Consider the following 22,355-nt stretch of genomic DNA (forward strand, 5'->3'; position numbering starts at 1 on the left):
ATTCCACGTGACCATTTAGTCACAGTAGTTAGGCTTCTCCAAGCTCTAACACTGCTGATGGTCATTAATAGCCCACCAAACTTGCAGGGGCGGAGCTAAAGGGGTGTCCGGGGTGGCACTGGACACCCCTGACATCTGATTGGCCACCCCGTGTGCCACCCCAAAATGTCATTCGCTACTGGCAGTTTGATGCTGATTGACATCCCATTTCACCTCTTGTTGAAAGAAGCATTTATTTTGACGTTCGGCGGCGTATTTTTCAAATCGAAGACGAGAGAATATTAATGTTGGTTGCGAGATACAGAAGAATAAGAATAAGAGGAACATACAGAAGAAGAGAGAATATTTCCACAGCTCCACAAGCTCTTTTCGCGATTGGCAGAAGCATCATATTTGAAGTAAGGTTTAGCATCGGGTTTACGTTTCCTGAACAACTATTATGAAAGTTGAGTCACTGTGTAAGTTAACGTTAGACCTTTGGCTCCATTAACAGACAGTTAATCAGATAAGAGAGATCGGTTCCCAATTTATCCTAACATTATGTTTACATCTGTGCTAGTAATACACACATATACAGTGCAGTGTCGTAAGTTACAGTATATGAATGTTTAGTTCATGTGGGGTAACTAGTAGGCTACAGCTGTCAGTGTTCAGCAAGTTAACATTCATTCTAATGTGGGGTAACTAGTAGGCTACAGCTGTCAGTGTTCAGCAAGTTAACATTCATTCTAATGTGGGGTAACTAGTAGGCTACAGCTGTCAGTGTTCAGCAAGTTAACATTCATTCTAATGTGGGGTAACTAGTAGGCTACAGCTGTCAGTGTTCAGCAAGTTAACATTCATTCTAATGTGGGGTAACTAGTAGGCTACAGCTGTCAGTGTTCAGCAAGTTAACATTCATTCTAATGTGGGGTAACTAGTAGGTTACAGCTGTCAGTGTTCAGCAAGTTAACATTCAGCAATTTGAAATCCATTAACTCAGTTAGATTTTCGTACTTGAACTCGAAAACGAACAATTGTTATTATCAATCTGTTAACGTTACTCAAAAGATTACCACAATTTGCAGATAGCCTGTTTGCTATCGTAAAGGTGAAAGAAATTATAGCTAGCTAAGTTACTTACTGCAGAGTAGGACTAGCCATGATCTAACTAGTAACTTAGGCTGGTAGTTGATTTTAAGGCACAGTTATGATAATGGGGATTTGTAATTAAGATTGAGATTGGACTAAAATGTTGGTAATTGGATGCTTAGAGGTAAACATAGACTGTCTTGTTTTTGCATAGGGTCAATTAAACGTGAAAAGAAAGGGAGAGATATCAGACTTCTGTTACAAAAGGACCCAATGGTAGGCCAGGCCAATACTTTAAACTACACATTTTAGTTAGCAGCTGTTAGTATCTAATCTTGTGGATCCCTTAATTATACATTTCCATGGAGATATGACACATTATTTAATGTATATTTCAGACATGTCAAGATCCAGAGAAGAGGGTCCTGTACAGCCGTGTTTGAAAACATTTACCAGAACTCAGCATGGTACTAGGAAAAAGGTTTTCAACAGCTCCTGGTATAAGGACAATTCATGGCTTGAATATTCTGTAAATCAAGATTCAATTTATTGTTTCGCCTGTAGGCATTTTTCTCTGCCCAATACACCTGAATCTGCCTTCACATCACAGTCAGATTTTTGTAACTGGAAAAAGGAGCTGTTTAAACTTCTTGTCAATATGGGGGCGCTGTTTCCACTTTGGAAAAAATCGTGCCCAAATTAAACTGGCTCGTACTCTATTCTAGATCGTACAATATGCATATTATTATTACTATTGGATAGAAAACACTCTCAAGTTTCTAAAACTGTTTGAATTACATCTGTGAGTAAAACAGAACTCATTTTGCAGCAAACTTCCAGACAGGAAGTGAAAAATCTGAAAACGATGCTCTGTTCCAGGGCCTGCCTATTCAATTGCCTAATATTTATCGATATGCATGCACTTCATACGCCTTCCACTAGATGTCAACAGGCAGTGGAAGGTGGAATGGGGTGTCTAGCTTGATCTGAGGTCGAACAAGAGCTCTTGGAATGACGTGTCCAGAATTTCCTTTCTCTACCTAGGCGCGGGAAGCACCTCCATATTGTCTTATGATAAGCGTTCGGTATACACGGCTAATATCTCCGGCTTTGTTTTTATTTGATACATATTAGAAAAACATCATAAAGTAGTTTTTTTCAACCGAGTTTCATCAGTTTCATCTTTTGGACTTTTGGAGTTTTCCGTTCTCTGCGTCGAGAGAAATTGGGAACGTCGTCAACATTGGCTAGCCTTGTGGACCGAATTCGACAGGAGAGAAGGACATTCTAAAACCAAACAACGATTTATTCTTGACCAAGGACTCCTTGTACAAGATTCTGATGGAAGCTCAGCAAAAGTAAGAACAATTTATGATTTTATTTCGTATTTCTGTGGAAAATGTTGAGTCCTATTATCCACGTTTTGGCGGGCGCTGTCTCGCTATAACGTAAGCTGTTTGTTATGGTAAAGTTATTTTTTTAAATCTAACACGGCGGTTGCATTAAGAACCAGTGTATCTTTCATTTGCTGTCCAACATGTATTTTTTAGTAAAGTTTATGATGAGTTCTTTGGTCAGATTAGGTGAGTGTCCAAACTAGCTCCGGACATTCTGGTGAATCGATGCTACATATTCACAATGTATAACCACGGTTTGCAGCTCTAAATATGCACATTTTCGAACAAAACATAAGTGTATTGTATAACCTGATGTTATAAGACTGTCATCTGATGAAGTTGGTCAAGGTTAGTGATTAATTTTATATCTTTTGCTGGTTTTTGCGATCGCTACCTTTTGCTGCTAATAAATGCATTTGTGTGTTTGGCTATTGTGGTAAGCTAATATAATACTATATTGTGTTTTCGCTGTAAAACACTTAAAAAATTGGAAATATTGGCTGGATTCACAAGATGTTTATCTTTCATTTGCTGTACACCATGTATTTTTCATAAATGTTTTATGATGAGTATTTAGGTATTTCACGTTGCTCTCTGTAATTATTCTGGCTGCTTTGGTGATATTTTTGATGGTAGCTGCAATGTAAAACTATGATTTATACCTCAAATATGCACATTTTCGAATTGTCATCTGATGAATCTGATGTCAACTGTCATCTGATGAAGTTGTTTCTTGGTTAGTGACTAATCATATCTCTATTTGGTCGGTTTTGTGATAGCTACCTATGCGGTAGAAAAATGGTGAAAATATGCGGTTGAGTCTTTTGCTATTGTGGTTAGCTAATAGAAATACATATTGTGTTTTCGCTGTAAAACAACAACGGAAATGATGGCTGGATTCACAAGATGTTTATCTTTCATTTGCTGTATTGGACTTGTGATTTCATGAAAATTATATTATATGATATCCCTGTCGCGTTAGGCTAGGCTATGCTAGTCAGCTTTTTTGATGAGGAGGATCCCGGATCCGGGAGAGAGAAGCGGTAGAGGTTAAAGATTCTGGGTTTAAGCTCCATTCGAAGGCAGAGCATCATATCAATGCTATCTATGTATGCTTGGAATCAGCATTAAAGGGCTATTGACAGCAACTCATCAATGTTAGACGTCATAAATGAGGACCGGAAAAAGAAAGTGGAGGAAAACTGTACTTACATTAAAACAATTGCAGATGTGCTCCTTTTAACTGCCACTCAAAATATAGCGCAGAGAGGTCATCGAGAGTCTGATGACTCTCACAGCAAGGGTAATTCTTTTTACAATCTTAGAAGAAATAACAAAGCATGACCCTCTCATAGAGAAAAGGATGAATGCATGTGGCAATGCTAAGTACACAAGCCACCAAATCCAGAACAAAGTTCTTGAGGGCTGAGCTGAGATGGTACAAAGTAAAATAATAAGATACGTAAAAGAAAGTGAAGTTTTTAGTGTAATTGCAGATGAAACCAAAGATTTAAAGAAAAATAACTAATGTATTTCGTTGTGATGTACTATTACAATGGGGCCATCCACGAAAGCTTTTTACACTTTCAGTCAGCTGAAAGCTTAGATGCAGCAGGTCTCACAAAAATGATAATTGATTGCCTTGAAAAACATGGTCTGGACTACAGAAATGATCTTGTGGAGCAAGGCTATGACGGCGCATCCGTCATGAGCAGAAAGCATTCTGGTGTGTCTGCACGGATTAAAATCAGTGCAAGATGTAATGCACAGTGTTTGAATTTGGTTCTTGTCGATGCTGTAAAATCCGTGCATGAGGCAGTTAACTTTTTTGCTCTCCTGCAGAAGCTTTATAACTTTGTATCTGGCTCATAGGTTCATCTGAAGTGGCTTGCAGTTCAGAAAGAGCTGTATCCACAGCAGCAGCCCAGGAAGCTACAGAGACTTACGGATGTAAGGTGGGCATGCAGATATATGGCATGCCGTAATCTGAGGGGCAGGCTTCCAGCAGTTCTGAGTGTGCCACAGGATATCACACTTGAAAATAGCGGTGATTGATCAGTGGAGGCAAGGGGCCTTCTTTCTCAGATAGATTTACATTTCATAGGGATTTTGGTTACCTTTTGTAAAGTGCCAAATGTCTTTCTGACATACTCCAATCAAGCTCTCTTGACCTAGCAAGAGCTGTGGGTCTAATAGGTTCCCTTACAGACACATTACAGGACTACAGAAGTGAGGGTTACTTTGGAGAACTATGGAAAGAGGTTGAAGAGATTGCAGAGCAACCCAAAGAGTACAGCATTCTTGAATGAGGAGCCTCTGTTTGCCTTTGCTCAGACCTTTGAGTCAGATTTAGAGGACCTCAAACATGAGGTTCATCAAACCAAGCAGCTTTTTGATAGGAGAGAGAAACGTGGAAGGGACAGACCGTCTACTCTCCTTGACATGGTTGTGATTCTAGAACCTTATAAAGAGCTCTTCCATGAGCTATTTTGACTTTGTAAGATTTTTGTTGTTACACCAGTCAGCAGTGCTTCTTGCAAGAGAAGCTTCTCAGCTTTAAAACGGATTAAAACCCACCTTAGGACAATAACGGTTGATAACAGGTTGTCACCTTGGAATTCTCAGTGTTGAGTCAAGGAGGCATGCTCCCTCAACATGGATGAGTTTGTGAAACATTTTGCCAGTTCTCACCAGAACCGCAGAAGTATGCTGTTTTAAATCTACCTAGGATAATTTGGCACTTAGACGGTCCCTCTGGTCATGATTAAAACCTGCACTGTGTACTACCTAGTACACTGACATTCTAAAATGATAAATCCAAAGGGTATCATGTCACACAGATTTAATTTGGTCTTGGTTAGGCTAATTCCAAAACTTTTATTTTCTATTAGTTAACATAATATATATGAGCATAAATATGATACATAAATATGATATAGCACTCCCAGTAATCCCAGTTCCACAATAAATGTTTGTTTTGTTCGATAAAGTCCAGAATTTATGTCCAAATACCTCCTTTTTGTTTGTGCGTTTAGGTCACAAATCCAAATTCATGAGGCTCGAGCACTAGGTCCAGACAAAGTCAAAAAGTTCCGTTACAGTTCGTAGAAACATGTCAAACGATGTATAGAATCAATATTTAGAATGTTTTTAACATAAATCTTCAATAATGTTTCAACCGGAGAATTCCTTTGTCGTTAGAAATGCAAGGGAACGCAGATACCTCTCTCGGGAGCGCACGAGACTGAGCTCATGTTACTCTGCCAGACCTCTGGTTGATACAGCTCTCATTCTCTCCCTTTTCACAGTAGAAGCCTCAAACAAGGTTCTAAAGACTGTTGACATCTAGTGGAAGCCATAGGAAGTGCAATCGGACCACATTTCCACTGTATCTTGGATAGGCAAAGAGTTGAAAAACTACAAACCTCAGATTACCCACTTCCTGGTTGGATTTTCTCTCAGGTTTTTGCCTGCCATATGAGTTCTGTTATACTCACAGACATCATTCAAACAGTTTTAGAAACGTCAGAGTGTTTTCTATCCAGATCTACTAATAATATGCATATCTTAGCTTCTGAGCCTGAGTAGCAGGCAGTTTACTTTGGGGACCTTATTCATCCAAGCTACTCAATACTGCCCCCCAGCCATAAGAAGTTAAAGAATTCTAGTGAAGTAACCCTTTTGGACCACACTATCTGCCACATCGAAGAACTCCGGGTTAACAGAATAATCACTTCTACGTCTAATCAGTAAATGTAGGATTCTTTCATGCCCATTAGATGCCAGGTTAGGGTTACACACTCATTTTCTGTCATGGTCTATGGACCCCCTGAAGTAGTCTTGGCCACCCCCCTGGCCACCCCATGTATAGAACTTTAGTTCCGCCACTGAAAACTTGCTAACTGCCTGGTACTCAGCACTCTATTGTCCCTCTAATCAATCTGACATCAATGCAAATGTAATCGAAAATCTAATCAAACACTTCATGAGAGCCCATGAGCTCATGTTGCCAACATTTCTATAGGCTTTTCAATTGCCTGAGAAAACAGAGTGATGGCCTCTATTAAAAAGAGGAGGATCCCATCAGCTTTCTATAGACTAGGCTTAATATATTTTTTTCTCAACTTTCCTAATATTAAGCACATTGGGTGTCTTTACAACAGGAGCATAGCCTACCTGGCTGGCATGAAAATGAACCACGTGAAAAGCGTCCTCCATTCACTATTTAAGTGCATTTTTTTCTGCTGCCCCCATTTCGAGACAGGTGCATGACAATGGTCCATTCTAAATCAAAACAAATTTCACACTTATATTATTTAGTATATGTAAAGACAAGATTACATCAAGAATAGTGTGATGGTGACATTATTAAGCTATTACTTGTGAATGATATATTATCACTTGTGAATGATGCCCAGCTTTGATGCAAATAACTTTTTATGTTCAAAATTGTGCATTCTCCTAAAACAATAGCATGGTATTCTTTCACTGTAATAGCTACTGTAAATTGGACAGTGCAGTTAGATTTTTTACTTTTTTAGGATAGGGGGCAGCATTCGGAATTTTGGATGAAAAGCGTGCCCAAAGTAAACTGCCTGCTACTCAGGCCCAGAAGCTAGGATATGCATATACAGTGGGGAGAAGAAGTATTTGATCACTGCCGATTTTGCAGGTTTTCCTACTTACAAAGCATGTGGAGGTCTGTAATTTTTATCATAGGTACACTTCAACTGTGAGAGACGGAATCTAAAACAAAAATCCAGAAAATCACATTGTATGATTTTTAAGTAATTAATTTGCATTTTATTGCATGACATAAGTATTTGATACATCAGAAAAGCAGAACTTTGGTACAGAAACCTTTGTTTGCAATTACAGAGATCATACGTTTCCTGTAGTTCTTGACCAGGTTTGCACACACTGCAGCAGGGATTTTGGCCCACTCTTCCATACAGACCTTCTCCAGATCCTTCAGGTTTCGGGGCTGTCACTGGGCAATACGGACTTTCAGCTCCCTCCAAAGATTTTCTATTGGGTTCAGGTCTGGAGACTGGCTAGGCCACTCCAGGACCTTGAGATGCTTCTTACGGAGCCACTCCTTAGTTGCCCTGGCTGTGTGTTTCGGGTCGTTGTCATGCTGGAAGACCCAGCTACGACCCATCTTCAGTGCTCTTACTGAGGGAAGGAGGTTGTTGGTCAAGATCTCGCGATACACGGCCCCATCCATCCTCCCTCAATACGGTGCAGTCATCCTGTTCCCTTTGCAGAAATCTGAATACTTATGTAAATGTTATATTTCTGTTTTTTTACATTTACATTTTGCTAACATTTCTAAAAACCAGTTTTTTCTTTGTCATTATGGGGTATGTGTGTAGATTGATGAGGGGAAAAAACTATTTTATCAATTTTAGAAAAAGGCTGTAACGTAACAAAATCTGGAAAAAGTCAAGGGGTCTGAATACTTTCCGAATGCAATGTATTGGTGAATTATATTATTCATGCATTGAACTGCATCCATCTATTCTCCCAACAATGCCTTACTGTATGTCATGGAATTTTGAGTGAAATATAACCTATTTTTAAAACCTCCTATTAAGTTGGTTTTGTAGCATGAACTGGGAATTTTATATTTTGTATTGATATTATGATTGTCTGTTTGTTTCATATCTGCAAAGTAGTTAAAGTGTAACTAACATTGTTTTAACACCCCAATTAAGTCATATGGCCCAAATTAAATAATCTACAGATAAAGAAAAACTGCACTGCAGGTTCACTCAGAATGAACAAGCTGTTCATCTCATGGAATTTATGAAAGGTAAATCGACACAACCATTCCTGTCCTTATAATTAAAACTAGCTTAAACAATCCGAATGAATCTGCAATGTATTTTTTCCTATTATGTGCAATTGATTTGGAACCTAATTTAGTTTAAGAAAAAAAGGGGGGGGAAATAAAGAAAAAATGTTAAATGAAGATGCTTTTGTCTTTCCAGTCATTTTAAAAGTGTGCGCTCTTCCTTCTCTGTTCCAGCACCCAGCCATAAGGGTTCATGTCCAGTTGGAGCATGTTCATGATCCATGGGTCTCCCTGGGCACCCTTGATGAACTCCTCCAGGGTGATGTGACCTGTATGGGCCATCACAACAGAAAGGTTGTTCAGAAAACAAGGCAGACAGACAGACTGGAAGTTTCTGTGCAGGCCTACAGCACACCTGGACAAGCAGACCAGGGCCACGTTCAGTAAGAAAACGTTGTGGAACGTTGCAGATAAACATGTCATGAACAGAGCTGACATGACTACATGTAGAAGAAAACAAGAGGGATTTCAAAACATATCTATCTGTTTGTTCCACAACATTGAGCTCTGCTGAATTCGCCCCCAATACTGCACATAATGTAAACATTCAGACTCTGAGTATGCACCTACCGTCCCTGTCCACATCCACAGTCTGCAGTATTCTTTCACACACTTCATTCACCGACAGCTGCATACCCTCCTGCTCTCTCTTGGACGTCTTCTTTAATCGATATATACTCTAGGGGGGAATTAAGAAGTAACAGTGTGTAACCAATACATACAGTCTATGGTTATAAATGATTTGGGCCAAGATCATTCACAAAGTAAGAGAGCCTAAAAACCTTTACTATTGTTAGGCCTAACTTACATCAATGGAACCTGTTTGCAGGTGTGCATTCACACTTAATGTTTTTACACATCAAAGTTGTTTTAGATTTGTAATTTAAACCACACCTCATACCAAAAGTAGCCTACACACACACATAAACACACACAGAGAATTGGCTCATCAGAATTGTTAAAAGTTAGCCATCTGACCAGGAAGTTTTAACTGATAAACTGATTGTCTACTTCGGCTTATTTACCACCACTGAAGAAGACACTCCCATAAGACCCTTAGATAATTTAATCACTAGACACCGTAGTGACCTTGTGGAATCCTCGGGCAACCTTCACTGGGTGCTTACATCAAATCAAATCAAATGTATTTATATAGCCCTTCGTACATCAGCTGATATCTCAAAGTGCTGTACAGAAACCCAGCCTAAAACCCCAAACAGCAAGCAATGCAGGTGTAGAAGCTCGTACATTAATAATAGCTCGCAGTTCTGTCCTATCTACATAGCCGTTGCCGTCCTTGTCGTATACTTTAAATGACCAGCGTAATTTGTGCTCCAAGTCCCCCCGGAAGACCAGATTCAAGGCTGCCACAAACTCCAGAAAATCAATGGTGTTATCCTGAAAAGACAAAAGACAAAACAATCGTTTTTTTCCCTAAACTTAAAAAAACGGGTGTCCGTGTTCATTTGCACCGATATAGAAAATTGCAACACTCAGAAACATACAGCATACAATAGGCTATCTCACCCCATTCTTGTCAAAAGCTCGAAACATGCTCTCCGCATACTCAGAGACTTCCCCAGTTGGGTCGATGCCAAAAAAACGCTTGAACTCGTGGATAAATAAAACACCGCTCGGGCACTCCGTCACAAACTTTTTGTACATGTCCTGGAGCGACTTGACATCGATCTCCGGGTCATTCTGCTCCGTCTGGTGCATCTGTCCCATGTTTGGCGGGCAGGTGGTCGGGGGAGCGCTGTCCTCTGTTCTGAAACTCCTTGGTGCTGAGTCTCTGCAGTAGGCCTATTAAAAGAGGTCATTAACAAACAGGAGGGGCTCCCGAGTTGGTGTCAGTAATTAGGAAGGACTCGATCATGAAAGCACTTGAACTGATAAGAGGTTGGACACAGAAGCTTCACTAATGTTCAAGTCAGGTAACTTGGAGCAGCTTTAGAACAGGAATTATGTCAGACAGGTTTCCCCAGGCCCCAAGGGTTGTGAATTGATAAAAACATATGGTACCCTAGTCTATAGTCCCTGCATATACCCTCATGTCAGCTTGTCCTGAACATTATTCAAGGTAATGCCTACCTAGACACTCTCTCCTCAATTCAAATGATCATACAACTCCCCAAATGGTTTAATTAATCTGAAATGGAATTTATTAAAACAAATAAAACTCAATCTAGTACCCATGATAGACTGAAAATACTATTTAATGAGGCTGTACCATCCCACCTCATTCTTTCTAGTGATTCTATTTATATGCTGTCAAGACTGTCATGACAGCACAGAAATTGAATCAATAGAAAACACAAAGCCCCTCAGACCAAGCTAATTTGTCTGGTAAAGTCCCTCAGTATGTAATTCTCATCTTATGGTTAATTAACTGTCTTTCACTGTGGAACCATGGAGCTGCTGATCAACCAATCACTATGAAGGAATCGTCCATAACCAATGGTCCATGGATTATGCCAGAGAACATTCATTACTGCCATGTAAGCATTTCACATCGAAAGCAATTGTCCTTAAAGGGGTTCCCAGCTTGATGCCCGCAAATCTTCTCAGAACAGAACATCTTAACATAACAGAGAAGTCAATTAGGTGAGTGAGTGCCAGGCCTTTCACAACCAGCCTGGGTCATTTTCATTGGGCACCAAATGGAACAAAACAGATTGAAACAGGGAGGGACTGCCTGAACTTGTCCAATAAGAAAGGCTTGTTATCATTTTCTGTTGTAAAACACTTTGCTACGTCAACTACAGTATGCCCTAACGAATACAACCTAGGCCAGCCATAGAACAACAATGTTGATAGTCATTTATATCCGGAGGTCACACACACATTTTAAGTTGTTTTCTGGAATTTGTATTTGTATTTATTATGGATCCCCATTAGCTGCTGTCAAGGCAGCAGCTACTCCTCCTGGGGTCCGGCAAAATTAAGGCAGTTATACATTTTTTTTAACATTACAATACATTCACAACAGATTTCACAACAGTATTAAGTGTGTCCCCTCAGGCCCCTACTCTACTACCACATATCTACAACACAAAATCCATGTGTACATGTGTGTATCATGTGTATGTTATCGTGTGTTATCGCGTGTTTGTATGCATGTGTCTGTGCCTATGTTTGTGTTGTTTCACAGTCCCCGCTGTTCCATCATTTTACTGCTTGCATGAGTTACATGATGTGGAATAGAGTTCCATGTAGTCATGGCTCTATGTAGTACTGTGCGCCTGCCATAGTCTGTTCTGGAATTGGGGACTGTGAAGAGACCTCTGGTGGCATGTCTTGTGGGGTATGCATGGGTGTCCAAGCTGTGTACCAGTAGTTCAAACGGACAGCTCGGTGCATTCAACATGTCAATACCTCTCACAAATACAAGTAATGATGAAGTCAATCTCTCCTCCACTTTGAGCCAGGAGAGATTGACATGCATATTATTAATGCTAGCTCTCTGTGTACATCCAAGGGCAGGCGTGCTGCCCTGTTCTGAGCCAATTGCAATTTTCTGGTATAATAAAAGGGAAATGTAACACATTTCCTGTAGGAGCAATAAGAATGTGTCTCTCATCTTACCCTAAGAGCCACCATCCAATCAGTCTGTTCTTGTTCAATTCATCAACAAGCCCAAAGAAAAGCTGGATGATTATTACCAATACCAACTGTTGAGATTGTTGAGACACTGATTTCAACTGTTGAGACACTGATTCCAACTGTTGAGATTCTGATTCCAACTGTTGAGATTCTGATTCCAACTGTTGAGATTCTGATTCCAACTGTTGAGATTCTGATTCCAACTGTTGAGATACTGATTCCAACTGTTGAGATTCTGATTCCAACTGTTGAGATTCTGATTCCAACTGTTGAGATTCTGATTCCAACTGTTGAGATTCTGATTCCAACTGTTGAGATTCTGATTCCAACTGTTGAGATACTGATTCCAACTGTTGAGATTCTGATTCCAACTGTTGAGATTCTGATTCCAACTGTTGAGATAATGATTTCAGCTGTTGAGATTCTGATTCCAACTGTTGAGATTCTGATTCCAACTGTTGAGATTCTGATTCCAACTGTTGAGATACTGATTCCAACTGTTGAGATACTGATTCCAACTGTTGAGATTCTGATTCCAACTGTTGAGATTCTGATTCCAACTGTTGAGATACTGATTTCAGCTGTTGTGACACTGATTCCAGATTAGTTGGCAAAGAGAATAACACAGATAATGTGACTGAATGCTGAAACAGTCAGGTAGGCTAGATACCCAAGCTAAGGACCTCATATGCTATACCAACATTCTGACATTGATTTGACTGTAAATTGCACAACATGTCGTAATCCACGTCAAAGCTGTAACGTAGGCCTTTACACCTTGAACTGAGATGCACTTACTGGGCCATGGCCAGATTGAGCTCCATGTCTGTCCTTATTCCTTAAACAGTCTCAATGTTGTTTTTCCTGGACTGGATGTCTCCCCGGGTGAAGCTAAGAAGCTCTCGGCCAAGCTAGATTTGTAGATGGAAGACTGGTATATCAAGCTCCCTAATGGGATTGTGGCGCTGCCAGGCTAATGCATCAGGCTAGGCTACACTGAGCTAAAGAAAAGATAAAGCAAACCTGGGTCATATTCATTCGGGCACACTGTAGCAAAACGAGCACACTGTAGCAAAACGAGCTCATATAGTACATCCCAGTTTCAAACAGTTTTTTTCCGTTTCGTGCCTAATGAATCCGACCCTGTATATTTTCCAGTGGGTCAGTCCATAATAAGGGAAGCCTATAAAGCACCTCCCACTGGGAAAAAACTGTTTGCATTAACGTTGTTCACATGTAATTTCAACCAAAAAATGTAATCTGATGACGTTGAAACAATGTGGGAAGCTGATTGGATTTGCAAAAAGTTGTCAACGTAAGGCAATTTTTTTCACCCAACTTTTAACCAAAATGTTTCTTACCTACTTGGCTCGGGGATTCAAACCAGCGGTCTTTTCGGTTACTAGCCCAACACTCTTAACCGCTAGGCTATATTCAAAGGTTGTTTGTTATCCATTTTGTAATTGGTACAATAGCGTTCATTTCACAGTGGCAGGCTGGCAGGAATCCAGCAGTGGATCCTAAACAAAAGCTATATTGGAATAATGAGGTAAGGTGTGGATAAGGTAAGCCATTAATCAAAATCTCATTAAAGTATATCTAAGGCATATTCATTAGTAAAATTACTTGAATTTACTGTGGAATTTCAAAGTCATACCCCCTAAACCACATTTTGCCTATTCATTCTCTATGACTACCTCTGACCATAGTTGGCAAAACAGCACAAACAGATCTGGGACCAGGCTACCCTTTCCCCTCAAAGGCACAGCGTAGAAGCCTAGCCTAGCTGGTTGGTTGGTTTGTTTGGCCTGCGTAGAAAAACTCTCGTGGATTAACCACCGCCTTTGGCTTTAGGATCTCAGTCCAACTGGCTTGACCTCTCTCCTATCTCTCTCCCCACAGATGCACTGAGCCTAGCTGGGTAACATTTAAGTCACTTTCGGTCCCCAATGTAATAACTTGGCTGAGGCTCTCGCTCAGAGTGACATGTCAGTGTATATAGAGAGGCGGAACAACAGCAGGTACCACCAGCCAAACGGTCTATACACACTCACAGGACTCGACACACTCACGCACACTGATACTCCAACACACACATAACATGCACACATTTATACTGACTACACACACACACACATACAATCTTCATTTACACGACTGCTACTCTGTTTATCATACTTCCTGATGCCTAGTCCGCTTACCACTATACATATCTACCTCTATCACCCCAGTATCCCTGCACATTGTAAATATGGTATTGGAACTGACCTTGTATATAGCGTCTTACTTTCTTGTGTTCTTCTTGTTTTTATTTCTTGTGTGTGTTTTTGTTCTACCTTATGTTAGTTTTAGTGCTACATTGATATTGATTACTGCATTGTTGGGTTTGGAGTTCGCAAGAAAGGCATTTCAATGTACTTGTGCAAATGACATTAAAACGTGAAACTTTCAACTTAATTGAAACAGAAGATTTACATTTGATTGAGTCGAACATGAATTCAAAGGGAAATCAACTAAATTAAATGTTGATTTAATATGATTAATACTGTATGTAGGCTACATGTGCTTTTTTGTTTAAAAAAATATAATAATTACAAAGTTGTTTATAAATCAAAAATCTAATCTAATCAAACTTTATTTGTCATGAAATGCTTACTTACATGGTAAGGTCTACACTTGTTGTATTTGGTGCATGTGACAAAGTTTGATTTGATTTTTGATTTAAAAAGAAATTATTAGAAATATTTAACTTTCATACATTCACAAGTGCAATACACCAAATTAAAGCGTAACTTCTTGTTAATCTAGCCACCGTGTCAGATTTCAAAAAGGCTTTACGGTGAAAGCAAACCATGCGATTATCTGAGGACAGCGCCCAGCATACCAACACATGAAAATCAGATTTCAACCCGCCAGGCGCGACACAAAACTCAGAAATAACTATATAATTCATGCCTTACCTTTGAAGAGCTTCTTCTGTTGGCACTCCAATATGTCCCATAAACATCACAAATGGTCCTTTTGTTCGATTAATTCCGTCATTATATCTCCAAAATGTCCATTTATTTGGCGCGTTTGATTCAGAAAAACACCGGTGCCAACTCGCTCAACATGACTACAAAATATCTAATAAGTTACCTGTAAACTTGTTCCAAACATTTCAAACAACTTTCCTAAATCAACTTTCGGTATTTTAAAACGTAAATAATGGATAAAATTTAAGACGGATAAACTGCATTCAATACATGACGAAAACAAAGTGAACCACGTTCCAGGTCGCATGCACCAAAACATTAGAGTGCACTAGGCTGTACCCTCGTTCTGAATAGCCGTACATCTTAATTTCTCCAAAGAAAAATATCAACCAATTTCTAAAGACTGTTGACATCTAGTGGAAGCAATAGGAACTGCAACTAAGTGCCACAGAAATCTAGGTTCCCATAGAAATCTAATTGAAAACACAGTGAACTCCCCAAAAAATATTCCTGGATGGTTTGTTCTCGGGGTTTCACCTGCCAAATAAGTTCTGTTATACTCACAGACATTATTTTAACAGTTTTAGAAACTTTAGAGTGTTTTCTATCCAAATCTATCTATCTATATGCATATCCTAGTTTCTGGGCCTGAGTAGCATGCAGTTTACTTTGGGTACGCTTTCCATCTGGACATGAAAATACTGCCCCCTATCCCAAACAGGTTTTAAGTCTAGATTGGCAGTGCGTACGAGATGCTGCTGTACAGTAAGCCTAGATTCTTGACATTTGAAAACAGAAATGTACCCATGTGAAATGATGCAGAGCCTGTGTGCCATCAGGGAAATTTCAAAGGTGCATTGGAGGAAGTTCAGTGCGCAGCGGGCAAGACGCTTTCACAGCACTAGAATGAATCCCAGACAAATTGTTTGAGCCAACCCCTCAGATTCTAAACCATTGTTCTGTAATATCAATTACCTCGCTCTTGAATGTGAATTTACATCACCGCCCAGTCATCAATGTTCATAGTGGTATCAAAAGTTAAAATCTATAGCAATTGTTCATATTAGAGGTTGCGACCCCTCACCCTCTCCTCAGCAGAAGCTAGTAAACTGGCAACTGTTGGCTTTGTCTGACCTTACTGACTTACTGACCTACAGTGCCTTCAGAAAGTATTCACACCCCTTGAACTTTTTCAAAAAGTTGTGTTACAAACTTTAGAAAAACATTGTGTTACAAAGTGGGATTAAAATTGATATAATTGTCATTTTTGGTCTACACGAAATACTGTGTAATGTCAAAGGGGTAGAACATGTTAAACATTTATTACAAATTAATAAAAAATAAAACCCTAATATATCTTGATTAGATAATTGTTCACCCTCTTGAGTCAATACATGTTAGAAACACCTTTTTGCAGCAATTATAGCCGAGTCTTTTTGGGTAAGTCTCTAAGAGCCTTGCACACCTGAACTGTACAATATTTGCCCATTATTTATTTTTAAATTCTTCAAGCTCTGTCAAGTTGGTTGTTATCACGTTTCAGGTGAGACCCAGATGCAGACAACATCGAAGTAACAACAGTTTATTAATCCAACAGGGGCAGGCAAAAGACAGGTCAAGGGCAGGCAGGGGTCAGTAATCCAGATAGGTTGGGCAAAGGTACAGGAAGTCAGACAGGCTCAGGGTCAGCAGAGGTCAGTAATCCAGATGGGGGGGGGGGGGGGCAAAGGTACAGGATGGCAGGCAGGCAGGGTCAGGGCAGGCAGAAAAGGTCACCGGGAAAACTAGAAAACAGGAACAATCGAGAGACAGGAACAGAGGGAAAAATGCAGGTAGGCTTGTAGAAACAAAACGAACTGGCAACAGACAAACAGAGAACACAGGTATAAATACACAGGGGATAATGGGGAAGATGGGCAACACCTGGAGGGGGGTGGAGACAATCACAAAGACAGGTGAAACAGATCAGGGTGTGACAGTACCCCCCTAGGGCGCATACCTGGTTGCATACCTGGTTGACCGGGGTGTCGGCGTTGGAAATCCAAGATGAGGCCTGGGTCCAGGATGTCCCTGGTGGGGACAGGAGACAAAGGGCTGTGAGCCATGGGTTTAACTCTGGACACATGAAAGGTGGGCTGTATGGAAACGGTACAGGGCAACAGAGGGGCTAATAATTTTGGAGATGGGAAACGGGCCGATAAACCGGCGTGAGAGTTTGCAGGATTCCACCCGGAGGAGCAGATCCCGGTTGGATAGCCATACCTTCTGCCCGAGATGATACCAGGGAGCCGGGGTCCAATGGCGATCCGCTTGTCATCGATACCTGCAGGTGGTCTTGAGGAGGGCTGACCGGGCTCTCTTCCAGGTACGACGACAGTGGCGGACAAACATCTGGGCAGAAGGTATGCTGACCTCTTCTTCCTACTCGGGGAAGAGCGGGGGCTGATACCCCAGGGAACACTCCAATGGCGATAGGCCCGTGGCAGAGCAGAGAAGGGTGTTGCGGGCGTATTCCACCCAGACAAGCTGCTGGCTCCAGGTGGTGGGGTTGGAGGTGACCAGGCAGCACAGAGTAGTCTCGAGGTCCTGGTTGGCTCACTCCGACTGGCCGTTGGACTGGGGGTGGAACCCAGAGGACAGGCAGGCCGATGACCTAATGAGGGTGCAGAACGCCTTCCAGAACTGAGGACCCCGGTCGGAGACCATGTCCACGTGGGCAGTCCAGGGATCCGGAAGACGTCCTGCACCATGAGCTGGGCCGTCTTCTTGGCCAAGGGTAGTTTGGGGAGAAGAATGAAGTGGGCGGCTTTGGAAAACCAGTCGACCACAGTCAGGATGGCAGTGTTGCCCTCAGATGGGGGGAGACCCGTGAAGAAATCCAGGGACTGTGAGGAACAGGCTTCATTCTGCTTACACATGTCTAATATTTAAACTTATATCGATTATTCTTTCTACTTCAAAGAGAACAGTGTAGTTACTGAGAATCACCAGATGACTGGAAAGCCCCCACTCCGACATTCGAAGCATCAGCCTCCACCACGAACTGACGGGAAGGGTCGTGATGAACCAAGATAGGAGCAGTGGTGAAGCTGTGTTTGATGTCCAGGAATGCCTGGTCAGTGGCAGAAGACCACGTGAACGGAACCTTGGTAGAGGTGAGTGCAGACGGGGGAAGCCAGAGTGCTGTAACCCCGGATAAAGCGGCGATAAAAGGCAAACCCCAGGAAACATTGCGGCTGCACCCTGGACGTAGGCTGAGGTCAATCCACCACCGCTCTCACCTTCTCGGGATCCATCTGGACACTCCCAGCTGAGATGATGTAACCCAGAAAGGGGATGGTGAAGCGATGGAACTTGCACTTCTACACCTTCACAAACAGCTGATTCTCCAGAAGGCGTTGAAGAATCTGCCGGAAGTGGAGCACGTGTTCTTGGGGGGAGCGGGAGAAGACGAGGATATTATCAATGTAGACGAAGACGAACAGGTTCAACATGTCGCGGAGAACATCATTTACCAGAGCCTGGAACACAGCAGGGGCGTTGGTGAGGCCAAAAGGAATGACCAGATACTCATAGTGGCCGCTGGCCATGTTGTAGGCGGCCTTCCACTCATCCCCCTCTCGTATCCGCACCAGGTGGTAGGTGTTCTGTAGATCCAGCTTGGAAAACACAGTGGCCCCATGGAGCGGCTCGAAGGCTGAGGAAATGAGTGGTAGCGGGTAACGGATCTTAACAGTAATGTCATTGAGTCCCTGGTAGTCAATGCACGGTCTTGTCCTTTTTCTCCACGAAGAAGAACCCTGCACAGGCGAATAAATCCTGCAGCCAGGGAGTCCCCAATGTAGGTCTCCATAGCCTTGGTCCCGACAGAGTACAGATGTCCCCGGGGCAGCGTGGTTCTAGGGAGAAGGTCAATCCCGCAGTCATAGGGTTGGTGCGGCGCAAGCAAAGTGGCCCGGGCCTTGCTGAACACCTCCCGGAGGTCCTGGTACTCTGCGGGGATGGCGGAGAGGTAAATGACGTAAACCAGTTGATGAGGGGATTGTGTCGCTGGAGCCAGGAGAATCCCAAAACCACGGGAATCTGAGGAGACTTGATGAGCAGAAATGGAATAGTCTCGCTGTGATTCCCTGACACCCATAGGTTGAGGGGAGTGGTATTATGAGTGACCCACCCTATAGAGCGCCCGCCCAGCGCTCTAACATCCATGGGAATGGAGAGGGGCTGAGTGGGGATGTTCACTCCGAAGTGACTCGGCTGTTGTCGAGATAATGGGGAAGATGGGCGACACCTGGAAGGGGGTGGAGACATTCACAAAGACAGGTGAAACAGATCAGGGTGTGACAGTTGTTCATCATTGCTAGACATGTTCAAGTCTTACCATAGATTTTCAAGCCGATTTAAATCAAAACTGTTACTAGGCCACTCAGGAACATGTAATGTTTAGTGGTAGATTTGGCCTTGTGTGTTAGGTTTTTGTTATGCTGAATGGTGAATTAGTCCCCCCAGTGTCACACCCTGGCCTTAGTATTCTTTGTTTTCTTTATTATTTTAGTTAGGTCAGGGTGTGACATGGGGAATGTACAGTGGGGAGAACAAGTATTTGATACACTGCCGATTTTGCAGGTTTTCCTACTTACAAAGCATGTAGAGGTCTGTCATTTTTATCATAGGTACACTTCAACTGTGAGAGACGGAATCTAAAACAAAAATCCAGAAAATCACATTGTATGATTTTTAAGTAATTAATTTGCATTTTATTGCATGACATAAGTATTTGATCACCTACCAACCAGTAAGAATTCCGGCTCTCACAGACCTGTTAGTTTTTCTTTAAGAAGCCCTCCTGTTCTCCACTCATTACCTGTATTAACTGCACCTGTTTGAACTCGTTACCTGTATAAAAGACACCTGTCCACACACTCAATCAAACAGACTCCAACCTCTCCACAATGGCCAAGACCAGAGAGCTGTGTAAGGACATCAGGGATAAATTGTAGACCTGTACAAGGCTGGGATGGGCTACAGGACAATAGGCAAGCAGCTTGGTGAGAAGGCAACAACTGTTGGCACAATTATTAGAAAATGGAAGAAGTTCAAGATGACGGTCAATCACCCTCGGTCTGGGGCTCCGTGCAAGATCTCACCTCGTGGGGCATCAATGATCATGAGGAAGGTGAGGGATCAGCCCAGAACTACACGGCAGGACCTGGTCAATGACCTGAAGAGAGCTGGGACCACAGTCTCAAAGAAAACCATTAGTAACACACTACGCCGTCATGGATTAAAATCCTGCAGCGCACGCAAGGTCCCCCTGCTCAAGCCAGCGCATGTCCAGGCCCGTCTGAAGTTTGCCAATGACCATCTGGATGATCCAGAGGAGGAATGGGAGAAGGTCATGTGGTCTGATGAGACAAAAATAGAGCTTTTTGGTCTAAACTCCACTCGCCGTGTTTGGAGGAAGAAGAAGGATGAGTACAACCCCAAGAACACCATCCCAACCGTGAAGCATGGAGGTGGAAACATCATTCTTTGGGGATGCTTTTCTGCAAAGGGGACAGGACGACTGCACCGTATTGAGGAGAGGATGGATGGGGCCATGTATCGCGAGATCTTGACCAACAACCTCCTTCCCTCAGTAAGAGCATTGAAGATGGGTCGTGGCTGGGTCTTCCAGCATGACAACGACCCGAAACACACAGCCAGGGCAACTAAGGAGTGGCTCCGTAAGAAGCATCTCAAGGTCCTGGAGTGGCCTAGCCAGTCTCCAGACCTGAACCCAATAGAAAATCTTTGGAGGGAGCCGAAAGTCCGTATTGCCCAGCGACAGCCCCGAAACCTGAAGGATCTGGAGAAGGTCTGTATGGAGGAGTGGGCCAAAATCCCTGCTGCAGTGTGTGCAAACCTGGTCAAGAACTACAGGAAACGTATGATCTCTGTAATTGCAAACTAAGGTTTCTGTACCAAATATTAAGTTCTGCTTTTCTGATGTATCAAATACTTATGTCATGCAATAAAATGCATATTAATTACTTAAAAATCATACAATGTGATTTTCTGGATTTTTGTTTTAGATTCCTTCTCTCACAGTTGAAGTGTACCTATGATAAAAATTACAGACCTCTACATGCTTTGTAAGTAGGAAAACCTGCAAAATCGTCAGTGTATCAAATACTTGTTCTCCCCACTGTATGTGTTTTTGTAGTGTCTAGGGTGGTTGTATGGTTTAGGGGGTTAAATAGAGTAGATGGGTTTGTGTTTAATATAGGTGTCTAGCTGTGTCTATGGTTGCCTGAATGGTTCTCAATCAGAGACAGATGTCATTAATTGTCTCTGATTGGGAGCCATATTTAAGGCAGCCATAGGCACTAGGTTAATGTGGGTAATTGTCTATGTTGTACGTTTGTAGCCTGTGTGTGCACTTACGTCATTAGCTTCACGATTCGTTTGTTGTTTCAGTTTGTTATAGTGTTTGTTGCGTGTTTTTTCCCTTTCTCTACAATAAAAGATAATGTATTTTGCACACGCTGCGCCTTGGTCCACTTTCTCTCAGCAAGACGATCGTGACACCCAGTGTCTGTTGGAAAGCAGACTGAACCAGGTTTTCCTCCAGGATTTTGCATGTGCTTAGCTGTATTCCATTTTTTCAACAACAAAAAATCTCCCTAGTCCTTGCCAATGACATGATGCAGCCACCACCATGCTTGAAAATATGAAGAGTGTTACTCAGTGATGTGTTGTGTTGGATTTTGTTGTGTTGGATTTTCCCTAGCTATCAGTGTTTCTGAGTCATGTTGCAGAGTGGAGATTAAAGATTTTCTACACTTGTAAGAATAGATTGTTACAGCGAAAGCTGATGAGAATTATAGCAATCTGTCACTCTCCTTGATGGGTGGGTTAAACCATGGGAGCTGTTTGCAATGGAGGTGTTAAGGAATTTACCTGCAAAAACACAGCTCCGTTCAGCTAAACCTGCTACTAGTTTTTTACAGGTTACGTAACGAGGTTTCAGACTGGGTTTTTAGTGGTAAAAATGTACTTTTCTTTTTACTTCCTACCCCTTTCAAATATACAAAAAAAGGTGGACCTTGATCCAACACCTGCCGCTTATTCAAGCCAACCTTGTAACTGCATGTGCCTTACGTACATGGGCGAGTCAGTGCCACATTCATTTTTGCACCCCAAATAAGTTATCCTGCAAATCTATGCCATCGTGGCATGTTAGAAATGCCCTCTTTCTTTAATTGTGCTCATCATTAATGCAATGTTTGGTGACCTTATCAATGAATGAGCAGGCTGATTTCTTCCACTCCTGTCGATAAAGAAAATGTTATTAATAGGCATACCAATGTCTGAGCTACTTAATAAATGAGGGATGTGTCAAAACACCTGGGTCAAATTGACAGAAAAGTGGTTGTAATGGTTGATGCAGCATGATCATGTTGATGTGAA

At 41.9% G+C, this 22,355-nt stretch overlaps 1 protein-coding gene across 1 annotated transcript; it reads right to left on the minus strand.

Moving 5' to 3' along the window:
- Positions 1 to 7,213: 7,213 nt before the first annotated feature.
- Positions 7,214 to 10,340, minus strand: LOC139575641 (guanylyl cyclase-activating protein 2-like). The gene is made up of 4 exons (XM_071400823.1): positions 9,853 to 10,340; positions 9,574 to 9,723; positions 8,896 to 9,004; positions 7,214 to 8,594 (listed from the first exon to the last, which is right to left on the minus strand). Exons 1-4 carry the CDS (start codon positions 10,051 to 10,053, stop codon positions 8,467 to 8,469), a joined length of 588 nt encoding a protein of 195 aa, XP_071256924.1. The 5' UTR covers positions 10,054 to 10,340; the 3' UTR covers positions 7,214 to 8,466.
- Between the last annotated feature and the right edge of the window lie 12,015 nt (positions 10,341 to 22,355).

This window comes from Salvelinus alpinus, chromosome 5, assembly GCF_045679555.1.
Source record: "Salvelinus alpinus chromosome 5, SLU_Salpinus.1, whole genome shotgun sequence".
NCBI classification, from domain to species: Eukaryota; Metazoa; Chordata; class Actinopteri; order Salmoniformes; family Salmonidae; genus Salvelinus; species Salvelinus alpinus.

Coding starts and splice junctions, on each gene's coding strand:
- LOC139575641 (XM_071400823.1), bottom strand. CDS start 10,053: ATGGGACAGATGCACCAGACGGAGCAGAATGACCCGGAGATCGATGTC. Junction 9,724..9,852: donor GAGCTTTTGACAAGAATGGG/GTGAGATAGCCT, acceptor TTGTCTTTTCAG/GATAACACCATTGATTTTCT. Junction 9,005..9,573: donor AACTGCGAGCTATTATTAAT/GTACGAGCTTCT, acceptor ATTCCCCCCTAG/AGTATATATCGATTAAAGAA.